Source organism: Corapipo altera, unplaced genomic scaffold, assembly GCF_003945725.1.
Source record: "Corapipo altera isolate COAL_440 unplaced genomic scaffold, ASM394572v1 23, whole genome shotgun sequence".
NCBI lineage: Eukaryota > Metazoa > Chordata > Aves > Passeriformes > Pipridae > Corapipo > Corapipo altera.
In genome coordinates, this window is record NW_020884878.1 from 18445539 (window position 1) to 18466509 (window position 20971).

General features: G+C 41.8%; 1 protein-coding gene across 9 annotated transcripts in view; it reads right to left on the bottom strand.

Annotated features, from left to right (window-relative positions):
* Positions 1-20971, bottom strand: part of TTLL5 (tubulin tyrosine ligase like 5) — a 131861-nt gene that overhangs the window by 19100 nt on the left and 91790 nt on the right. For 7 of the 9 annotated variants that reach the window (XR_003526705.1, XR_003526706.1, XM_027637667.1 and 4 more), the window contains exon 31: positions 6305-6482. The exons of 1 other annotated variant lie outside the window; for it this stretch is intronic. Coding sequence is in view for 6 of the 8 variants with exons in the window: in XM_027637667.1 (XP_027493468.1) it covers positions 6305-6482 (178 nt within the window). In the remaining 2 variants the exon portion in view is untranslated. Of the gene's footprint in view, positions 1-6304; positions 6483-20971 lie in introns of those variants that run through there. One more of the 9 variants, XM_027637670.1, reaches the window with a different exon arrangement.

Here is a 20971-nt window from a genome sequence, read left to right on the forward strand (position 1 = left end):
CAGCGAATGGGCTCCAGGCTCCAGCAAAAACCACAGTCTGAGAGTTGGCTGAGTCTCAGCACACAGACAGGAAAAGCCCCTCTCCCCCGCAATTCTCTGGCAAATGGCAGGGCAGTGGAGTGTGGGAAGGCGTTTCTGACAGGCAGAGCTCTAGGGAGAAAAGGAAGTGCAGAAGCCAAAACAGGCCTGTTTCCTAACTAGAGCTCACTGACAAGATGCCCTTGGGCTCAACCTTCCTTAACCTCTCCCTTCCCTGAAGCTCTACCTTGATTGCAGCTTTCAGATTTCGAATTAAGTAGCTAGTACAAGTGCAGAAGTCTGGAAAATAGCAGTCACACCCCACTTCCCCCCAGCAAAATAAACTAAAATGGATCTTGGTTTAGTCTCTTGCATCTCAGAGCCTGACACATCATGAGGTTGCGATGGAGACCCTCAAGTCACTGCTCCTACTTCTTCCTCAGGGGTGACATCTCACTGTGCTATTTGGTATTATGCAGCTTCCCTGTAAGTTCTTTTTCTTTAACGTTATTAAAATCACTAAGATCTTGGAGTCAACAAAGCATACAGTCATAACCCCCTCCCTGTGTTAACACGCAGTGGCAAGGAGATCCATGACTCTGAAGAAATAGCAATCATGGATGCTCTAAGGAAGTCTGATCAGCAAAAGCTGGGCTCAAATCTGCCTTAAGAAAGCTCATGGCTGTTTTTCACGGGGTAACAGACTTCCGAAAAGGGCTTTGTCTCTACACTGTCCCGAGATTCTGGCTGTCTTCCAGGCAAGGATGGGGAGACTGGAAGCTGACATGGACCATGGCTTCTGGATTCAGCTACAAAGTATACTGCCCTGCTGTGAACTCCTTGGGGACAGGACAGGAAATCAGGAGAAGCTACTGTGCAAATAAAGAGGGCAGCTGGGGAGAGCAGAGCCTGGCCACACAAAGGAAGGGTTGGGAAGAGAATTCAGCACAACCAAAAAATAGGAGACAAACCTCATTACTCAGGATTCTGAAGGCTAAGGGTCTAGGGAGAGCAGAAGCCTAGCCTAGCCCTGACAGACGCAGTCCTGAAGCAGGCAGCACTCTACAGCTATTGCTGCTGAAAGTAAAATATTCCAATCACATGTTGCAGGCTGGCAGATTTAACTTGATGTCATGGACACATTCACTACCCTAACAAGTTCTTAGGGCTGCAAATCTGAAAAATAGTAAGAAAGCTATGAGACTTTTTAGCTAAAAATCCTCTAAAGCATTAGTGAGTTAATTCTCTTGCACAATTCATCGGGGAGGTAGGACAGCATTAACCCTGTCTTGCCCATGAAGAATGTTAGCACTGACAGAGAAAGTGCTTTTCCCTAACCCACAGACTGAGCAATATGAAAAGCTAGGTTGAAATGTTTGAAAAGCTGTGAAAAGATCCTAGCTTCCAATACCATATTTGCCTCATTAGACCGCACCTCTCCTTGCTTCCACATCTACACATGGATACCATACACAAAGTGTTAGCTGTACAAAAAAGAGTAGTTTCTAATTAGAAAATCTCAACATGTAGAGCTTGTCAGTAAGGAAGATGCACATCTAAGTATTAGCCAGCAGCAGCTAAGCTTGGGCTGTTAGTGATTAAAAGCAGAAAGGTACTGTAGTACTTTGAAGAAAAGCAGATATATTAATGATCTTCAAAGACAGAAAGAATGTTCCTGGCACTTACTATCCCTGTATCTAACACCCATCCCTAGCGCAGTAATGGAACAAATGTTGCAAGCAAAAACATGTTCATTGTGTGACCAGAGGAGGTAATGAAGCCCATTTCCTGAGAACCTGTCTTACAGTATCTAATACAAAGCATACCCCAAATTATGCCTCCCTTCATGGGTATGGGGCATTCTTGTGTTGATTTTGTGCTGTCTAATTAGGAATGGTCTCATGCTGCAGCCTTTGCCTTAATGGGAACAGTAGTTTAATCCCCTTCTCAGATATACAGCTCTTTATTTTAATGAAATTTGTATGAAACATAGCTTTTAGATTTCTATCCCATACTCATTCACTTTCAATTGGATCAGCAAGTCTGAAAAAGACAAGACTCAGCAGTGTACGAGAACTGACAGACAGATGCACACACACATGTACTGCATAAAGATACATGCAGTTAGTTCCAAATCACTGGTGCTGGAAATTGAGATGTTTATAAGCAATAAACAATAACATGGATTTAAGTTAAAAAAAGAAAAGTAAAGTAAACCCAACAAAATAAACCCCACCACTTTTAGAAAAGCAATTGTGTTTCAGATAACATTGCAAAAATACAGAGAATTAATAGGCTTGGAAGACCTTTCCAGTCATATAAACGGTTTAGTGAAAATTCTTTTGAATACATATTAATGCATTCAGTTAAATTAGTTTGAATGGAACAATCAGTGGAGTTGAAAATTCACAGAGTGACGATAAAGAACAGACTTGAAATGTACACTGCCATTGTGTTAAACTGCAGTAAGAGGAGTATCTTGGGGTCATTAGGAAATTTAAAGAAGAGCAAACTCAAGGTATGTATAGACTGTCCTGATGCATGTCCTCCTTAGTAAATTCTTCAGAGTAAGGATAAAATACACTAAAATAAATTGACTTGGTGCCTTCTCCTTTATCTCTCTCTTGGTACTGATAGCTCTCTGGGGCAAGGATTGGACTATATCATTGTATTGGAAAGACAGCTAATACATCTGGGCATTACCATAATTCTAATAATACTGACAGGATCAGAAACATGGAGACAAAATTTCAGCTGGTATAAATCAGCACAGACTACTGCTTTTAGGATGGTTGTTCTGTTTTACTTAGACTGAGACTTTGACTCATCAGCATCACAAGACTCAAATAGGAAAAATGGCAGTTAGCACATTTAGTGGGAAAACAATCTGAGGGAGAAAGCTGCAAAACAAGAATGAACATGAAATTGAAGGGAAAGAGATACTGCAAATCTGACAGCAGTTCAATATATAACAGCTTAGAAAACAGTTTCATGATGTTTAAGGCAGCATTCAAAGAAGCCCTGTGTCTTCAAACAGGAATAATGTAGTTCTAGGAATACTAGGAATATTATTCTGAGTACTCAACATTCCCAGTCAGATCTAAATAAACTCTAAGGATTTCAGAAGAGAGTCACAAACATCGAAAGAAAAAAATTTGCTGAACTCCATAAAATGAGGAATATTTCAGAGAACATACTATTTTTAAATGACAGAGCAGAATTATTTAAGATTAACTTAGCCCAATGTTCTACAGCATAAAATCTACTTAAACTTCTCATTGAAAATGTAGTCACATAACTGCCCACACAACTGACTAACATGATTCATGTCTTGTTTAGCATAAGCCTTTTTGATGTAAGCAGGACTGATGGGGATCATTCCACCATATGATTGTACTTTTCTTGTTTTAATTTAGCTTTTTTCCCATGTGAAATGTTTGGCATAAAATTCTAAACCCAGTAGATGCTAGGCTAAGCAGACAGAACATAGCCACACAGAAAAAGGAAACTCCCTCACAGCTAATGGCATCTTTCCAGTACAGGAAACAATTAGAGAGTAAACAATGAGGGTGTATTAACTGTCTTGCCAACTGCAGTGGTGATACTAACATCTAGGTCATAACATGTCACATGAAGTCTCCTTTAAACATTAAAAATACTGCTATAAGCCTGTTTTTCTTGTCTTTTGGTTTGATTTTGTAATTCTTTTTCCTTGATTTTATTGATATCCAATTTAAGCTTCTTGTCTTCACGTTCAAACTCTTCCCCTTTCTATCTTTTTCTCTTTTCTCAGAGTGTCTACTGTCTCTGTTCCTGGTCCATGTCACTCTACCTATTTGTCAGATTCTCATCTGGTCTGTTTGGTGTTTTTCTTTTTGTCCAGTGAATGAAGTACCTATTCTGTCATCAAAGGTCTATTTCAACCGTATTACACTGTATGAACTAACTTCCCCATACAATGAGTGAAAACTGTTGGTTGTTATTCCTCTTTTTCCACCTACACAGTATCTGCTACTCTGCAAATTGTTAAATGCCTGGAGAAATCATCATCATTCTTAAGTGTCTGGAAAGTGGTCAACCAAGAGTGGGTGCTGGAACAAAGAAGTACACAACAAGCCTTCACGGTAAGATACATCCACTGCATGGTAGATGGGTCTATTTGTATTACACAAATACTTGACTAGAAAAGCCTGTGCTTTCTAATGCATCCATCTCACTTCCAGCATATTGAATTGGTTAATGTACAAGAGGAAGCATTTGCCTGTATTATTAATCATGGTGCTTCTGTTATTTGTTCATATATATATATATACAGTCATACATATGACTAATCCTTTTTTCACAGACAGAAAGAAAGAATGGCATCTAGTCATGTTGCATGGTCATGTCACACTCAGGGTGTGCCTCGAGATACATTAATTAATAGATGTACTTCAGCAACTGACAAATGGCTATCTTGCCTTCTAATCATAACAAGAACTTCAACAATCAGATGAAACAGGCCCGGAGATACTTCGGATGCATTTCCCAAAGCAGAGAGATCATGACACTCTTTCAAGTGATAGGCCTTTCCATCTCGGGGGATATATTTCTTCTGTTGAGAGGAGGCTGATGAACTTGAATACAGCAGGCAAGACAACAAGGATGAAGTAGATCTCAATACATAGGAAGGAACAGAAGGGAAACAGCAGGCAATGGGAGGTAGGTAGCTTAGGTGACACTGACTAGGAAATGTGTAAAGCCATGCAGCCTAGGATAAACTACATCAACTGTGGCTAAAAAGAGAGGACAAATGAGGGCCAGCATGAATGGTGGGGCAGAAGTCAAAGCAGTCTGAGTGGGAAGATATACGGCAGGGAACATAAAAGCAGCAGAAAAGAGAAGGTAGTTCTTGGAAAAGCCAAGTCAAAGGACTGAAATCTGAGAACCTAAGTCGACAAAGTAAAAGGTCAGTGACAGGAAGATAGAGAGGGTGCAGGTGATAGATGAAGATGAGGATAGTGCCGTGACTGGAAGGGGCATCAGAGGATCAATACAACTGACTGGAAGAGGAGGGCTGGCTGGCTGGCTCCATACAATGTCAACTGGGAGAGGAAGCATCCAAGAGACAATCATTTTATTAAGATGTGGTTTTCCTGACAGAAAGTCTGAAAGCCCCCAAGTTTACCTTTTTTCATTAATGGCAAATTCAGTGCAGCCTGAGCCCTTGAGCATGGCAATAGCCTCTCCAAACTGCTTGGCTCTGAAGGAGAAGGAAAGGACAGAAAGGAGGGGGACGTTGTGGGTGTAAGAGGAGGTTTAACAAAGAATTACTTTAACAGAAACTCCTGAGTAATGGCTCTCTCCGAGCCAAGAATAACATCAGCTCCATGTCAGCAATTAGAAGAGGGCTCAGCCAGGCCCCATGGCCGGCTCCAGCCTCTTCACAGGCACAAGCCATTTTACAGCCCTTTCCTGAGCTCATGAGCAGCCACAAGTGCCCACCCACAGATTAAGATGAAAGGAAGACCTCCTGCTTGAAGGAGGAACAAGAAGATTCTAGGTGAGGAAAGCTGAGGTGGAAACTGCATGGCTAAGTAAGGGCCTTAAAAGAAGGAGTGCAAGGGGCAAAAGCAGAAGGGCCTCTCCTTCAAGATGCTCCCAGAAAAGGATGAGGGCAATTTGCCTATAACCTTTCTCAAAGACCCTGACTAATGACTCACCTGCTTCACAGGAAGGAGAGTGGGTGTTTGAACCTCCATGTGTTAACTCTGTTCACAGGAGTCCAGTCATACCAGACTGCCCAGCAAACAGCTCCTTACTAAGGGAGACCAAACTCTTTTGAGTGAAGGTTTGTTCACCCAAAGACTTCCCTCACTTTAGCAGGGAAGCCTTTTGGACATCACTCAGAATATCTCTCTCTCTCCATAATAACAAAGTAAGGTAACAAGTGTATCAAAGAAGTCACTGTAACCTTGGAAGATTCCACAGGAAGGATGGAAATGCTGTTCAAAACACAGTGGTCCACCTTTGGCATCTAGGTGTCATCTAGAACATCATTAATACAAGTCCTTTTTCATATTTCCTCTAGCTCTTAAGATGCTAATGCAATTGAAGAAGCTATTGGGAACTACAGCATCAAAATGCTATTAAAATCACTGCAGGTAATATTAATTTCTTTGAAACACACTTTAAAAGCTACTTTCTTCACAAAAGTTGTGCCACATGTACCGTCTCTGGGTTTGTTCTGCACATCTAAGACTCAGTCAGCACTGCTACATCCCAGGTAGGATTTTTTCTTAGTTACCTGTTGCCGTGCTTGGTTTTGCTCTAACAGTTGTCGTGATTGAAGTTTCTGCTGCTGAAGTTGCTGCACAGCAAAGTGAAGCTGATAGTTGGGATGTGCCAGTGGACTCTCTGTCACCCTGTTGTAGACACTGTTCTCCATCTCTCCGTCACAGGCAAAATGATGATTCTCTGGAGCCCTGAGAAAAGAAGAGCCATCATGTTTTCACCACTCTCCATATAAGGACTCCGCCTATAAGGCACTGCTGCTTCAAAAAAATCCCTTAATACTTAGGCAGCTATGAATTTGCAGTAAGTGGTTTTAGCAAGCACAACACCTGCTAGAGGTGCCATGTGCCAAGGGCAGTCTTGCTAAACACTTTAATGAATTCCAGTCTGGGACTATTTTACTGGACATTCTCTTGAAGAGAACCAAGAAAAAGAGAGTAAGAACTCTAAACTGGAGCATTTCTGTGGCTGATTAGCATTGATGAGAGGCAGAGTTGCAGCAGGAAAAGAGCTAAGGATTCCCATCACTAATGAGACCACTATTTATTTGGATTTGTAGAAATTTTAATATACTAACACAAGGCTTACACTAAGCACACACATGCTGCAGTGAGAGTGGAATAGAAGAAAGACACACAGTACAATACCCACAGAGGATAAATGACTGGCTGAGTGAGGTTGCAACTAGGGTACGTACTGACTCCATACAGTTACAATCCAAAAGACATGGGATGAGTTAAGATAGGTTCATTTCTTTTATCATCAGACTAATGCAAGCCTTTCCCAGAGGACAAAAGGTCTCCTGCAAAGAGACAGGAGCTCTTACAACCCAGGCTTACACGGTGGGAGTTCAGCTGTGGCCTGCAACATGATAAATATCAAAAGGAGCTCACTGGCTTGCTTTGAAGTTTGTAAGCCTTGGTGAGAAGGCAGCAGCAACACATAAGGCTGAGGGGCTTTGCAGAGAGCAGGTGGCCGACTGACAGGACCACAAGGTGTCCTGAAGAGGCTACAATGGCCCAGCAACTCACACATTCTGTGCTCACAAGACAGGATGCCATATGACCTCCCAAATCCTGACACTGGCTAATAAAACCCTCAATCCTCAATGCCTGAGCTTCCCAAATTTCTGTTATCTCTGTCATTCATCTCTCAGCCACTCCTTCCAAGTATTTCCTTTGGATTCTCAGGGCAGATTTCCCTTATATTTCCTATCCTCATCACAAATAACTAGGATGTAAAAGATAATTGGTGTCTTTTATGCCATGATTTGGAGTGTAGGTCATGGTTTTGGCAAGGAAGTTAACTGCAATCTCTTTGCTTCAGGATCTTATTAAAACTTACAACCTACATTCTGTGAACATGTCACAGCTTCCCTTGAATCTGTTGCTCCTTCCTCCACAAATTTTTTCATCACTGCAAACCCTTAAAATATTCAGAAGAATGTTTCAAACGAGACCAGAGACAAGTGCCAGCCCTATTTACTCTTCCTCAAAAATAACCTTTCAAAGTAAACCGAGGACAAGGACTCTAAACACTAAAGGGTCACTCTCCATACTCAGCTCCTCAGCAACAGAAGAGTATGATAATCCAAGAGAAAAGGAGTTCAGCAGCATCTTTACCTTCCACCCTCTGGGCCTCTCCCCTGCTTGGAGCACCACTACTACTTTTGCTCTTACAGGCCACGAGCTGTAGACAGCTTTCTCTAGACTTACCTGTTCAAGGGATCCAACCTATGTTTCTTCATTCCTTTGCTTGCACTGTACCCCAGTGCAGCACTGGATAAACGACTCTTGCTCCCTGCTACCTTTTGCTAGAAGATTCTCAGTCTTTCAGTTCTTTTCCTTTCACCAGTACTTGGAAAACTGACAACTGTAATGTTGCTGACAGTACTGAGGTCTTGAAACTCAAGGTCTGAAGCTGGCTTTGTGGTTAACCTTGGAAGAGCTGCTTCCCTCTTCTGAACCCACCTCCCTCTTTTCTGCCCCAGTAATGAAGTCATGATCCTCTCTCTCCTACTGTGATTTTACCTGCAGTTGCTCAGCTCTGGATCCATGGATGTGTGTGTGGTGCTGGCGCCCCAACACTGCTGCCTACTAGGCACAGGATGCCACAAAATGCACAACTTTAAAGGACAAGGAACAAAGAATCTTTGAAATGATCCCCAGCTGTCTCCTCCCCAGTCCCACCAGCTCACCTGCTGGGTTATCAGCAGGTTGCTGTCACCTGGACTCATCCCAAGGGTCATATCTGCTCCTTCCACTGCATAAATACGGACTCCACCATCCACCCTGATGTTAAAGCTCATTGGACTTTACCCTTATGTGAAGCAGCTGGACTCTCTGTTACCCTTCCAGTAAAGCCAGGTCACGCTGACAGGTGAAATGCACAAAGGACTGTGCTCAGACTGGGATGTGGTCTTTGGGAGATGGCTGGGGATTACTGCAGATCAGCCTTTGAAACAAACATTACACCAGATACAAAGCTGAAGAGCATTCAGGAGCCCCATCGAAGTCATGTTAGTGGTCAGTAAATGACCTGATTAATTCCTCATCAGAATTTATGAGAGATTATGATCTTCAATACCTCTGTTTTGAACTAAACAACAACTGTATTTGTCTGTTTGCCTAGAATAACTTTTTCACACCAGCTTTTCTCAGTTGAGAAAATTAGGTTAAATTCAGTTACAACACTCCTAAATAAAGTAAGCCAACACAGGATTAAGGGGTAACTCTTCTGGATTTTGTAACTAGTTAAAACACATTAAACCAGAGCTAGAATAAATGGACAGTTTCCACAATTACCACTGAGGTTCCAAAAAGAACCTGTGCAATGATCTCTACTTTTCAAAGATTTTTAAGTGATCTGGTGGAAAAAAGAGTGAAATAATAAAAAAAAAATCTGCTGGTGAAAAACTGAAAGTCACTAAGAAGTGTGAAAAAAAATCACCTTACTGAATAATCAGATTAAAAAGGTAGATGGCATTCATTTTAATAACTATGAAGTCATGTACCCAGGGAAACACAATCCTAGTTTTACACAGTGACAGACTTTGAACTAGTGTATTGGGTTTCTGTGGCCAGGTTTCTGTGGCCAGGTTTCTGTGGCCAGGTTTCTGTGGCCCCTCTAGCAGGGGGCTAGAGGGGAGGCTTCTGTGAGAAGCTGCTGGAAGCTTCCCCCATGTCCTGAGGAGCCAATGCCAGCCGGCTCCAGGATGGACCCACTGCTGACTAAGGCTGAGCCAGTCAGGAATGATAGTAACATATTTAAGAAGGAGAAAAAAGTTATTGTGCAGATGAAAATTGCAGCTAGAGAAGAGTGGAGTGAGAACGTGAACAACAATGCAGACACCAAGGTCAGTGGAGAAGGAGGGGGAGGAGGTGCTCCAGCCACCAGAGCTGAGGTTCCCCTGCAGCCCGTGGTGCAGACCATGGTGAAGCAGCTGTGCCCCTGCAGCCCATGGGGGATCATGGAGGTGCAGAGATGCAGCCCATGGGGGATCATGGAGGTGCAGAGATGCAGCCCATGGGGGATCATGGAGGTGCAGAGATGCAGCCCATGGGGGATCATGGAGGTGCAGAGATTGCCCTGCAGCCCATGGAGAAGACCCATGTCGGAACAGGGGCCTGGCAGGGACCTGCTGACCCATGGAGAAAGGAGCCCACGCTTAAGGAGGTTTTCCTGGTACGACTTGGGGCCCTGTGGGGGAATCCAGACTGGAGCAGCCTGTGCCTGAAGGACTGCACCCCATGGAAAAGTGATCCACGTTGCAACGGTTTCTGAAGAACTGTTGCCTGTGGGATGGACTCATGCTGGAGAAGTTCGTGAAGGAATGTCTCCCTGGGAGGGACCCCACGGGAACAGGGAAGGACTCCTCTCTCTGAGCAGTGGCAGAAACAACAACTGCCCATAACCCTCATTCCCTGTCTCCCTGCACTGCTGGGGGAGGGGAGGTAGAACTTGGAAGGAGAGAGGGGTGGGGGGAAGGTGTTTTTAAGATTTATTTTACTTCTCACTATCCTGTTCTGATTCTGCTAGTAATAAATTTAATTAATACCCCCACTTCAAGCCTGTTTTGCCCATGACAGAAATCTGTGAGTGATCTCTCCTGTTTCTTAACTCGTGAAACCTTCGGTATATTTTCTCTTCCCTGTCAAGTTGCAGAGGGAAGTGAAAGAGTGGCTTTGGTGGGTACCTGGCATCCAGCCAGGGTCAACCCACTACAACTACTTATTTTATTCAGGAAGGAAACCTTATAACTATAGCTATAACAGATTTTTTTCTATGAAAACATCACTTAAATCCTCTCAAAAAGCAAATTCAGTGTAAGGATTTACAAGGAAAGGTATAGAGAACAAAAACACTAACACTACCATGCTACCATATAAACCAAAATTGCATACATCTCTTGCACACTGAGGATGGTTCTAACTCCTGTCCCTTCTCCCTTCTCAAAAAGCACACAGTAGAACTGGAAAAAGTACACAGAAATGCTGTAGAGATGATCAAAGGTAAGGAACAACTTATATATTGAGGAATGACTAAATAAATAGGGATTCTTCAGCTTGGAAAAATGACAACTGAAAAAAATAGGAAATACATCTATAAAATCACAAGCTTCAGGGAGAAGGAGAAGATGGAACAATCACTCACCTCTCATACTACAAAACATAGGAAAAACTGAATGAAGTCATCAGGTGGGCAGGTTAAAACAAACAAAAGGAGGTAGTTTTTCTCATAACACATAATTAAACTATGGATGCCTTCTCACTATGGGAAGTTAAGGATGCCAAAAATTTAAAGGGTTTCAAAAATGATTAGACAACTCGCAGAAGCAAGAGCCACTAACACTATTTATATAAAAAGATATCACCTCCTGGCCAGAAAATCACTGATTATCAAGTCCCAGAGAATACTGAGGAAGTATGACCATTCTGTAGCATCACCCAGTGCTCTTCCCACAGAATCTTCCATGGGCTCTGTCTGAGCAAGACACTGAACCAGGTAGTCATCTGCTCTGCAAAAATGCAGCCAGTGTTGTTCATGCATCAGGGTTCTGAAACTAAACCTGTTTCAGGTCTAAGAAAGAAGTTAGAGAATTCAGTCAAGCACACTTTAAGGTATTCATTCAAATTAAATGATTAATTCTAGAAGGTAATGTCTATTCCAACTGCTCTCATATCTACCTCCAGCTCAGAACTTGCAATACATAAAATTCATCCTTTGATCCAAAAGAATGCTTGGGAAGCTAAAGATTGAGTGATTATCTCTAAAATGTAAAAGTCAAGACAAAATAAAGGAGGCAAAACTGATGTAAATGAAACTCCACTAAAATCAGACCTGCTGATAGCCAAACTGGCTTTGTGCCACACGTACGACATATAGTGATTGCAATGTGAGGGCCACTACTTAAATGGCAGAACTTTATTAACATTTCTCTGATCCTCAGTTCTTTTGTTTTGAGATATCTGGCAAAGGATGAACTGTTATGCAATTACAAAAACCTGAAGACTGATTTTTAAAAATGCACCAACGTTCCTGCCTTTCTCCAACTTTTGTCCTTTGTTCAATGAATCTCAATGTTTTCATTTGGTTTCTAACCTGGTTTAACCCACTTTTTCTGTTTTAACCAATATATGATCTATATACCCCAAAATAAATTCTTTAAGACGTAATATTGCCCAGATAAGCTTAGCTTAAATTACCCAGGAAAGCACCATTGAAACTATGTTATTAAATCTTCACAAAGAACTACCTTTAAAAAGATCAAATAAAACTACAATAACTTTGGCTAACATATTCTTGCAGCACAGTCTTGTACACAACTCCCCGCAGTTCCAATACCTTCTCTCCACATGACAAAACACAAGAGAACTTACTTTTTTTCTAGATACCATATTGAAAATGCTGTTGCTTGCCTAAATAGATTTTACCCTCATGGCCAGCAGAATCCTTCTGGATTAAATATGCTTCTGTTGGCTTCTAGGGGTTTTGCTTCTTTATAGACAGAAACTGACATAAACACATTATGTTGCATTTATGGATTATGTTGCAAAACGTAACTTCAACCTTCTATAATATAAACATTCAATACTTGACAATAGAAGGCCAGTGCATTTGCCAGTCTTAAGGTCACTTTTGTAAAGAAATGTTTCATCTGCAATTTTGGGAAGTCCTCACATAACATGTTATCAAATGCTGATATTACATCTAAGGCAAATGTTTGCCCTGGCAGTGAATGGGGCTTAGGATCTGAGACTCAATACACTGCTGCCAGAGAAACACTCCAGCTCTCAATCTATTTCCCATGTTCACAGGAACACACCATGGAGCATCTCCTATTCTCTGTCTCTGCCTGTCGGATGATTTATGGAAGCATGACACCTTTGCACCCCTAAGGAGAAGTTGGCTCTTCTGCCAGCTGGCTCAGCACCATAATGAAGGCTGGAAAAAAGCTGTAGAGGACCTCACATTTTAATAGATACTAAAGAGTGCACATGTTAGGGAGAGTATATAAATACCTCAAACTGAATTATAAGCTTTTTCACAATTCACACTGTTTTATGCAAAGCCAAAAATAGCGAAAAAACCTCTCCACGCTCCCAATGGAAATAAGGATTGTAGAGTCAATAATTCAGGATTATTGCTTGAACTAATGATTGACTGATTATTCAGTTCTTCACATGTACAGACAACAGAGCTAGGCAGAGGCGCACACACACGCAAATGGGAAACAGAAATTCCTGCCTGTGGCACCAGAAAAGATTTGGTTTCATTCTGTCAGCCAGGCTGGTTGTGAGCAATCTTCTGACAGCTTGCTCAGGATTATTTTTGAGTTGCTTAGTTTAGAGACCTGGCCAGGATTCAGGTCTTCACTGTGTACAGGAAATCACAGCTTTTGGCATTATGGCCCATCCTTTGTAAGCAAGATTCTGTCCTTCCAGCAGCTCTTCAGGCTACTCAGTGTTTTTGGCAAGAAATCCACTGTGTTCCTTTCTTTCAACAGTAGTTTTCAGAAAGGCTGGGCCAGCATTCCCTCTTCCTCTTCACTGACAGCAAAACCTCCCTGCTGCAGTTTTCTGCATCACAAAAGATACAGGTTTGCTTCTGAAACCATTTTCATGGATATGTCAACACATCTCCATGCAGTTATGACTGGAACCCAGTCTACAAGTGTTAGAATGCCATACATTCATTTCTAGATTTTCTGGTTCCAAATTATTGTTCTGTTCTAGTTCCCTTTTCCAATTCATTAGTTCTATTCTAATACAAGCAACCCTTATGCAATCAACTACCTACACCCATACTAGCTACTAATGCCAGTGCACTAAAATACTATATACTAACAAAATGCTAATAGATTTATTCATTGACTACAGAAAAAAAAAGTCTCTACGAAATCCAGTCTCCATACAGAAGGGATGTGGTTATCAGCTCTTACAAGAAAGGAGAGAGCTGGCTTCTGTTTCCAATTCAAAAAGATTTGAAGGGAATTCCAAGGACTGAAGTTGTAGACAAGACTAAAGCCCAGAACACCAGCTACTGAAAATCTCATAGTTGCAAAGAACTATAGGACATAGAGCAAGTCTGTACTAAAAGAATGACACTGGTAACCAGCAACAATAACCCACACTTCCAGCACCCATCACTCCTAAGGAACTTATTCAAACATCTGACAAAGCAGGGTTTACTATAACACAAGCACTGCTGGGATGAGTAATACCAGATATTAAAAGACAACAGTAGAGAACAGTACAAAGAAAAATATGTGAAACTATGAGAAAATAATCAGGAGAGCAGACAGCAGTGCAAGAATAGAAGGATTTAGAATACAACTTTTAATGCACAATTTACATACGAGTTGGGTTTAAAGCTTCCAATGGTCCCCTCAAAAATTAAGGATTTTTAAGTCTCATAAATACTACAAATTGGCCTTCCATTTATATTTTGACTGAAACCTTCTTCCAGTGATACAGCTGGGCACTTGTTTGATACCAGCTCCTGTGTGGCAGGCAAAAATACCAATTTGTGAAGTACACTGGTGTTCCCCATATAGCACTCACTAAGCAGGCACTTTTGAAGTATTTGAAAAGTGCCTACACTCCATTGAAAGGCAGTGCAAACTAGGTTTAAATTACTTGTGTAAATGAAGCTTCAGCATTCTTGAAGAATATTCCTCTATGCTTAAACCTGCTTAGTTTCTGTGAACTGATAGGATCACAGCAGGAATCAGTATAGCTGCAGGTCTAGCAAACTCAGAAAAGAATTATCTTCCTTTTAAACAAGGAAACAAGCTGACAATGAAAGTCTTTTGCATCTTTTCCCGTAAAGGCTGGAGCTTAGGATGAACAAGGGCCATTGCTGACAATAAGGGAACCCCATGCATTTATAAATCACTGCTCCCACCTTGCCATGGAATGTCAGACAATCCGGGGCAGCAGTTTCTTTCCCAGAGGGCATTCAGGTGGCATGACCAGTCTAGAAAGCTTTCAGTACAAATCCTCTGTGAGCACCAGCTGCTAGAAAGTAGTTGGCATAGTAACTAATGATTCTGTCTAGTGTGGTAGCTCCCAGGATCCTGCTGACTTATGCTCAGGCACTCAGAAAAACACAGAACATTTTCTTTGGCACACCACATGCTTCTTCCATCCCTAACAATAGGCCCTAGATTGGGGCTTGGCTATGGAGCAATGATAAACAGAGTGGGATAAAGCCCAGGATGCTGGGGGCCTGGCTGGGATGCAGGACCGTTGGGCCTCTCACAGGGCCACTTGCCTCCAGGCCTTTCTTTGTCTTTCTCCCTCTTTCCCTCCCTCAGCTTCCAAAGCAATAAATTAAAAATTGAAAACCAGTGCAACAAGTCTTTGAGAATGGTTTGCTCCTGGCCTCTACTGTTATCAGGAGTGTCTATGGAAGAGTGACTTTGGTGCAGTTTAGTCAGCAGGAGTCTGTAACATAGCAGGAGTTATGTAACAAAGGTAAAGAAAATAGCTTTCCAAAACACCAGGGGCAAACAAAGCATTTTGAATATTCCTAAAAGAGCTCAGCCTGGGACTTTGGAGATCTTAGGCACGGGGAGGGAGCTGTCCAGAACTTGCCATGGTGCAGGTCCTTAGAGACAGGGAAGGGGCAGGAGGCAGCTGGCCTGTATAAAATGAGGATGCCAGCACCTGACCCCACAATCTGCTTTTGTGCTCTGCAAGAGAAGCCAAGGAAAAGCTTTTAAAGTTAATGAGCAGTCTTTTAAGGCTGCATTGGCACTATAAACTTGTGGAACTGCATTCTGGGTTCAAATCCAGTTCAAAGTGACAAGTACAGTCTTCCATAGCAGAAGAGCTGCAGAGATGTACGAGAGTTTCTGTTCCAGACCATCAATTAAACTTTCCCTTCTTAGTGATGAGGCATCTTGAAACAGTTTCAGCCTTAGTTTTTCAGCTCCCCACTTTCCCAGCAGCTCAGGCTATTTCTACCTACACCACGGGCTCTTACCATCAGTATCTTTGTGCCATGAGACAACAGAAGATGTACAAAGTCCACGTGAAAAGCCTTGGGACTGAGTTGGTTTAGGCAAAGAACATGAGAAGTTTTGTGGATTTAACTATAATTTCCAGATCCATTCACAGCTTAACTGTAATAGCTACCAGAGGCACAATTCAAGCGTCCTAGCACATTTTAATACGCATAATATCTAGCAAATGTCAGGAGTCCCCCTCTGCTATTCTTACAATTCCCCCTTTCAGCTCTGAGAATTGATATTGTTACAAGAATTTTATTCAGAAACAAAGATGTAAGCAAAGGCATCCAACTCATCTCCTTGTGGTGCAGGATTAGCATATATTTCAGTGGCTGCAGGAGTCCATGTGTCACACTCAGCTGCACAACTCCATAGGCAGGTACGCATTCAGTGTCAAGAATTTTCCCTGAGATTCCCAATAAAACTTTTATTTTCTCTGTTTCATTGTGTGACATGCTTCTTATTTCAGGACTAAACCTTCACTACCAGAGCTATGCCTCCTTTGAGCTCAGCCAGCCTTGGCACACTTAACTCCCTTCTCTTTCCTCAGCTCAGTCCCTTCTGGCCTTGATTGCATATTGCTTTTCTGTGAAGTTTTTCCACTTTATTATTCCAGATGTGCATGCACCATGGCTATACAAGGAAAGCCCACTGCCTTCTTGCTCCTTCACTTTATTCTATGAGTACTATCAAAGTTCATGGGCTTCCTTCTTTTCTGTATATGTTGCTGTACAATTTATTTCCTGCTCCCTGGCTTCTGAAAATGACTTGCTGTTTTCCTGCCATTGAAAAACCTGGGTTTTGGAACAAAAGTATTTTCTTATAACCAAGGCAATGCAGATCAGGAATTTAGTGCATTTTACATCTTAGGTCTCCATATACAGACAAGGTCATGAATGTTCATGTCTAACGTGCTAGGTTAGAAATGAGGTGCATCAAAACAGCCTTGTGACAGTCTAGCAGGGGAAGGGCAGGGTGAGAAATTATAGAGCACTGAAAAACCTCTGCAGGCAAGACCTAACCTATCTCTACCATTCCTGGATTTAGCTGGCATTATCAACGTCTTACTTTCAGAAGCACTAAATTTGCCAGTCTCAGCAAATTAAATGAAATATTTACACTTTAGTGGAGCCAATTTTTGTCAGGCCCACCATCCTTGGCACCATGCCAGTTACAAAACACTGTCAGTCTCTGTAATTTGAGGAATACTTGGCAGGTAAACATTGTATTTTTTTTTCTTCTCTTTACACATGGCAGCTTTGAAATTCACTAGCAGAAAGGCTAAATCAAGAAGATAAATAACAGCCAGCTGGCTGCAAACTTCAGTGTCTTTGTCCTACTGTGGCTCATCAGGTCAGTGGAGAAGCAATGAAGGCAACTGAGCATATCTCTGCCAAGTGATCTAAACAAAATCACATACCCTTTCTACCTTCAATTAGTGCAAACACAGGGGTGAGCTTTACTGAGTGGAAGGTGGTTTTGACTTCATGTTTCTTGTATATATTTCCACACCTGCAAATACAGTCAGAGCCTGCAAAAATATTTTAACAGCAAGACATAATAAGACTAAAACAGAGATCTGGTATCATTTTGCTCTCATAAGGAAGTTTTGGGGAAGATTACCTGCTTAACTCTGACATGCACACCCCACTCCACCCCCAATCTTAAAGTACTAATTAATTAATTAAGTTCAGACAAAGCAGGTGGACTCAATGAATTTACCTCACTGTAAATCATCTTGTCCGGGAGCTGCTTTATGCTGATGACATCATCTGTCGCTCACACAGAAGCAGCTCTGCAGCGTTTAACATCCTGCTTTGCAGAGGCTGCTGAGCTCTTTGGGCTGGAAGTCAGCTTAAAGAAGATAGAAGTTCTCTATCAACCTGCACCTCAGGAAGTCTTCCATCATCCCCATATCACCATTGGCCAATCAGAGCTCAAATCAGTCCAGCAGTTTAATTACCTAGGCAGCCTCATCTCCTCGGACGGTAAGATTGACGGACAGATAGACAACAGGTTACCAAAGGCATATAGTGCCTTCGGAAAACTCCATAAGAGAGTCTGGCATAATAAACACTTGAAGGAAAGTACCAAGATCAGTGTTTACAGAGCCATAGTGCTGTCTACTCTTTTATATGGATCCGAATCATGGGTCATCTACCACCACCACCTGCAACTCCTAGAACGCTTCCATCAACGCTGTCTCCGTACAATCTTAAACATCCACTGGTCAGATTATGTGACCAATACATCTGTTCTAGAACAGGCAGCAGTCACAAGTATTGAGGCCACGTTGCTGAGAACACAACTGTGTTGGGCAGAGCATGTCTCCAGGATGAAGGACCACTGCCTCCCTAAGATCTTGCTTTATGGTGAACTTGCCACCGGCTGCCGCATGAGAGGAGCCCCAAAGAAAAGATACAAAGACTCCCTGAAACAACATCTCAGCCTTGGCCACATTGATCAACATAACTGGTCTACTCTGGCCTCCAATCGGGAGTCCTGGAGACACACCATCTATAACGCTGCTGTTTCCTTTGAGAAAGCACACAGGATCACTCTCAAGGAGAAAAGACAACGCAGAAAGAATCATGCCTTGCAGAATATACCACCTAAGGAGTCTTTCTGTTGTGCCTTTTGCAACCGGACATGTCTGTCTTGTATTGGCCTTATTAGCCATCAATGTGCTTGTAACAAATGCATATAGAGCCTTTCCCAAATCTTCGTTCGCGAAGCCCAGCCATGATATGATGATTGGCTAGATCCTTTTTGATTACGGTAAGTCATTCAACTTAGAACATGTGCTAAGTGCCATCTTAAATTTGATCACTTGTCCTAGCCCAGGCAGACTTTCTGGGGTGAATATACACACGCCACAGAATTCAAAGTACCAGAAACTTAGATGCAGTATTGCACCACTTAGAAATGGGAAAGGTATTCCTCACTAAAGAGGTTCCACTGTAAAACTTTAACACGATTCAAGCAGATCAACTTGATGAACATGATTTGTAATTATGTTCTCCTACTTTTTCACTGTAGACAAGTATACTGAAAATCAAACTGGAACAGACTTATGTGTTCTATTTATTTCTAGACTTAATGCCTTTTTTAGTGCTTTATGCAAGCAGACTTTGCTTTTTACGGGTGGATAGCAGCAGTAGCACATGAGGATAAAAACAGTAAATGGTCACTGCTATCTGTCTAGAATATGCTCATGATCAGGTCTGTAATTAAAATCACTAATCTCTCTTGAAAATTCATATTCCTTACCTCTGCCTAGAGAGGCAGGGGTTAATTCAGGACCACTAAATTAGCCCTGCACCCTGTAATGACTCCTTTGAAAAGCCAAAGTTTACAGGGAAAGAGTGAGAGCATAGCTGCTGTCCCAGACAACATTTGGTTCCTATTACAGTGAATAAATCTCCCCCTCCTCCTTTTCTTTTCTTTTTTTTCACCCTTTTTATATTAAAAGTCCATCAAACACATTTTTTCTCTTTCATATTTTCCATTAAGTTTCCTCCAGCACAGGCTTTCCCAGAGTGTGGTGCTCCTTGCTATCTGTGCTCAAGCAGCAGCTGCAAGATCCCAATGAATAAGAAAATGAGGAATAAAGAAAGCAACTCGGGCTCCTTCTCCAAGTCCCGAGAGGCAAGTGGAAAGTTACAATTGGGCTAAACTGGTGAAATCTAGAGCACTTGAGAAGAATAAACAAACAAACAAAAAAAAGGCTGTTGAGTTTTGCAGGGTTAGGATTCCTGAGATGGGGGATAGTACGTAAAGCACTGCCCCTGCCCAGAGCTAGATACCCCTGCCACCATCAGCCTCCCAAAAGACACACCACAGGGCCTTAAGGAGACCCCCAGGGTTGTGCTGTCCAGGTCTCACACCACTGGAGGCCCAAATGAATGTTTTAGTTCCATACAACCACACAGTAGAGACATTTCATGCACCTAACTCTGGGCGTTCATTGTCTAAACATTAAATATGAGTACACAGAGAAACCTCTAAAGAACGTGTCAAGCCTCTAGATTACAAAAAATTTACACTGAAATTCATGAAAGCAACCAACTTTGCTTGACATCCAGTAGACCTATCACCTTCTTATGTGGTAGATGAAGACCCTCTTATGAGAGTCTCTTAGAGAAGACTTGATAAATCTGGCAGCTTAGATGGTCTGTCTACAGGAACAATGCATGCTGAATATACAGTTCCCTGACACCATGTCTGTACATTTCAAGCCCCAGACAACAGAACTTCATAAAAGGAAGCAACAGCTCTACATTTATAATATATACCTAAAGGAAAGGCTAGAATCTGTTCAGCAGTTCTAGAGAAAGCATCTACAAATTGACTTAATCCTAGATTGTGGAAAGAGTCATCTGAGAGCTAGCTGGACACAGTCATATTAAGATAAATGTTCCAGGTAAAGGAGGTAGAGTAGCAGCATGACACCAATAAGATACATCTGCTGCATTACCATTCAATAACCAATTAAAGCTGTATAAAGTCTAGCTTAGATGTCAAATAAGACAAAAATATAAAACAAGAGCTGAAGGTCACTTCATTATTTTGACCAAGGTAGCATGAATTACTAGCAATGCTTTTCTCAAGCTAAAACTGTCAGAAGTCTTTCAGGTCTGTAGTGTTCCTTCTAAGAATCTTCCACAGATCCCCTACTTGCAGAAAACTGCTCTTCAGAAAAGAACAAGTATGCTGTATTTTGATGATAGCTAAAATCTAGCCTAAAAATTAACTTCAGAGCTGAATGGCAGGTTCAAGCTTGATTTAGATGTTATAGATTTTTAACATGGAAAGACAAAATATTTTAGAAATTCTATAGTCAGCACTGCTACAAAAAAGGAAAATAAATGGTGCCGTCTCCTTCCCAAAACTTCCTATGCATCTGTCTGCCTCTATTGCTTCCAGAAATGGGTGTGACATACCAAATTTCGATTATAAAGAACTGCAAGAAAAGAGTGCAAAGACTTCTATTTTTATAAAGCCCTACCTGGAAAAGCTAGTACCGCAGAGCAAGAATCTCCCCATTTTTTGACACTTTGTCCTCCAAGGATTAATACCATAGAAGCATACTGCCTTGCCAGAAAAGACCATTCCAGATTACCATGATTTTGGCCTCTTTGCTGGTCTTTTGTTTTAAGCTATACA